The sequence below is a fragment of the Castor canadensis genome, chromosome 13, assembly GCF_047511655.1.
Source record: "Castor canadensis chromosome 13, mCasCan1.hap1v2, whole genome shotgun sequence".
NCBI classification, from domain to species: Eukaryota; Metazoa; Chordata; class Mammalia; order Rodentia; family Castoridae; genus Castor; species Castor canadensis.
Window position 1 is genome coordinate 87088856 of NC_133398.1, and position 1695 is coordinate 87090550.

The 1695-nt window shown below is 50.7% G+C and overlaps 1 protein-coding gene across 1 annotated transcript; it reads right to left on the reverse strand.

Moving 5' to 3' along the window:
• Window positions 1-454: 454 nt before the first annotated feature.
• Window positions 455-1228, reverse strand: Fam220a (family with sequence similarity 220 member A). The gene has a single exon (XM_020153619.2). The coding sequence runs from the start codon at window positions 1226-1228 to the stop codon at window positions 455-457; it is 774 nt and encodes a 257-aa protein (XP_020009208.2).
• Window positions 1229-1695: the final 467 nt, after the last annotated feature.

A 1695-nucleotide genomic window follows, 5' to 3' on the forward strand; every position in this document is an offset into this window, starting at 1 on the left:
GAGCCACAGCAAAGTCTCAAGCTCATTTTCACTGAGGGTCCCCAACTTGAGAAGATAATTCTAGATTTAATATTGCAACTCTCACTATCAGGCCTCAGTTTAAGCTGCATCCCAAGTGAAAAGGAAGGGGTGTGAGAAAGAAAACCAGTACTTTGCAGGCTGAAGAGACAGGCGGCATTGGAACGGTAGCCCTTAGATTGAGGACGGGAGCTGCATAAAACCACATTTCAAACCAGTTCATTGTCATCTCACACTCTATTCAACTGTCTGATCTGCCCAAAGAGTTTCCCAAGTCTGAGTGTCTTTCAAGCACAATTTACAATGAGCTCGCAATTCTTCTCCATCACCCAGCTTTCAAAGAGTTGAACTTGGTGGACTTTCCAGACTTAGTGTGAGATAAATTATTCTAAGACAGCTTGGAAATTAATCTACCATTTTCTTGTTCTGCTGTACCTTAGCTCTGGCATAAGGGATTTGCTAACTGGAAAGGTCGTAGAGCCGGTAACCCCAGTGTTGTCTGTGGAGCAAGTGAGGTACTTTTTAGACATGGAAGCACTTTCTTGTATCCTATTGCTTGCTCTGAAAACACTAGCTTCACAAGGTCACAGGAAACACACCTGGTCTCTTCCTCCGGGAGAACTTCAGCATGGGCGTATGGCCTCGCAGACAGCTCTGATCGTGGGTGAGAGAGACCCAACTCAGCACCCTGACCCTCAGGAAAAGCCCTTGCTGGTTCCCCCTTAGCAACTCCCACCTCCCACAGTTGTGGGTGACCTAGCCATCCTGATGCCCAGGCATCTCCTATGAGGCTGTCCGTGACTCTGTGCCCTCTTTCTGGCCAATCCCTCCCCAGAGCTTCCCTGCTGCCATGGGACATGCCAGCAAGCCACTTTTCTGCAGAAGCAGCGCACAGACCCTCGGCCTTCCTTGGAGCAGCCACAGAGGCTGAGTTTCTTCCCACCAGTTCCTTCGCATACAGAAGCACTTTGTTGTCGCTGTGGAGGAGGAGATCAGCCTCTCTCGGGTCACTTTTCTTTTCCAAGAATGACATCCCATTCTGTGACTTTCCACTGACATCGACCGTGGGGTGATGCACCTGGGAGGGCACCTGTGCTGAGGTCCCCTCCTGTGTTTTCTTAAGGCTACACAACCGTGTGTCCGAGCCATCGCCTCCCGACCCCGGTGCTTCTGCCAGGCAGGTGCCCAGGGTGCCGCTTCTGCCCCTCATGCATGTGCTCTGTGATGCGGGTGCCTGGGAGGACACCTGTCAGTCAGGAGAGGCCCGTCCCTGGATCTCAATGTGCACTTGCAGACGCACACTGAGCATCATGGAAGCCACGATGTGGAGGCAGGGGAAGTTGATACGCAGCCGCCAAGCCAGGTCGAAGAAGATGAGCTGTGTGGGGGTCAACCCCTTGCAGAAGACCCCATAAGAGCGGGCGGTGGCCTGACGTCACACCCCTCTGTTTCCTTAAAGTTCTACAGTTTCCCTAAGGTGTGTCTACATGGGATCTGTTTCTATTTGCCCTGCTTCACACACTGTCTTTCTTCCATCTGGAAAACTCTCAGTGATTGCCTCCTCAAATAGCCTTTCTTGCATTCTTTTTATCATTTGAAATTCCTAATAGAAAAAGGGGTAGCTTCTTATCATCTCTTCCAAATCTCCTATATCTCTTCACTTGTGTCCCAGTGGTG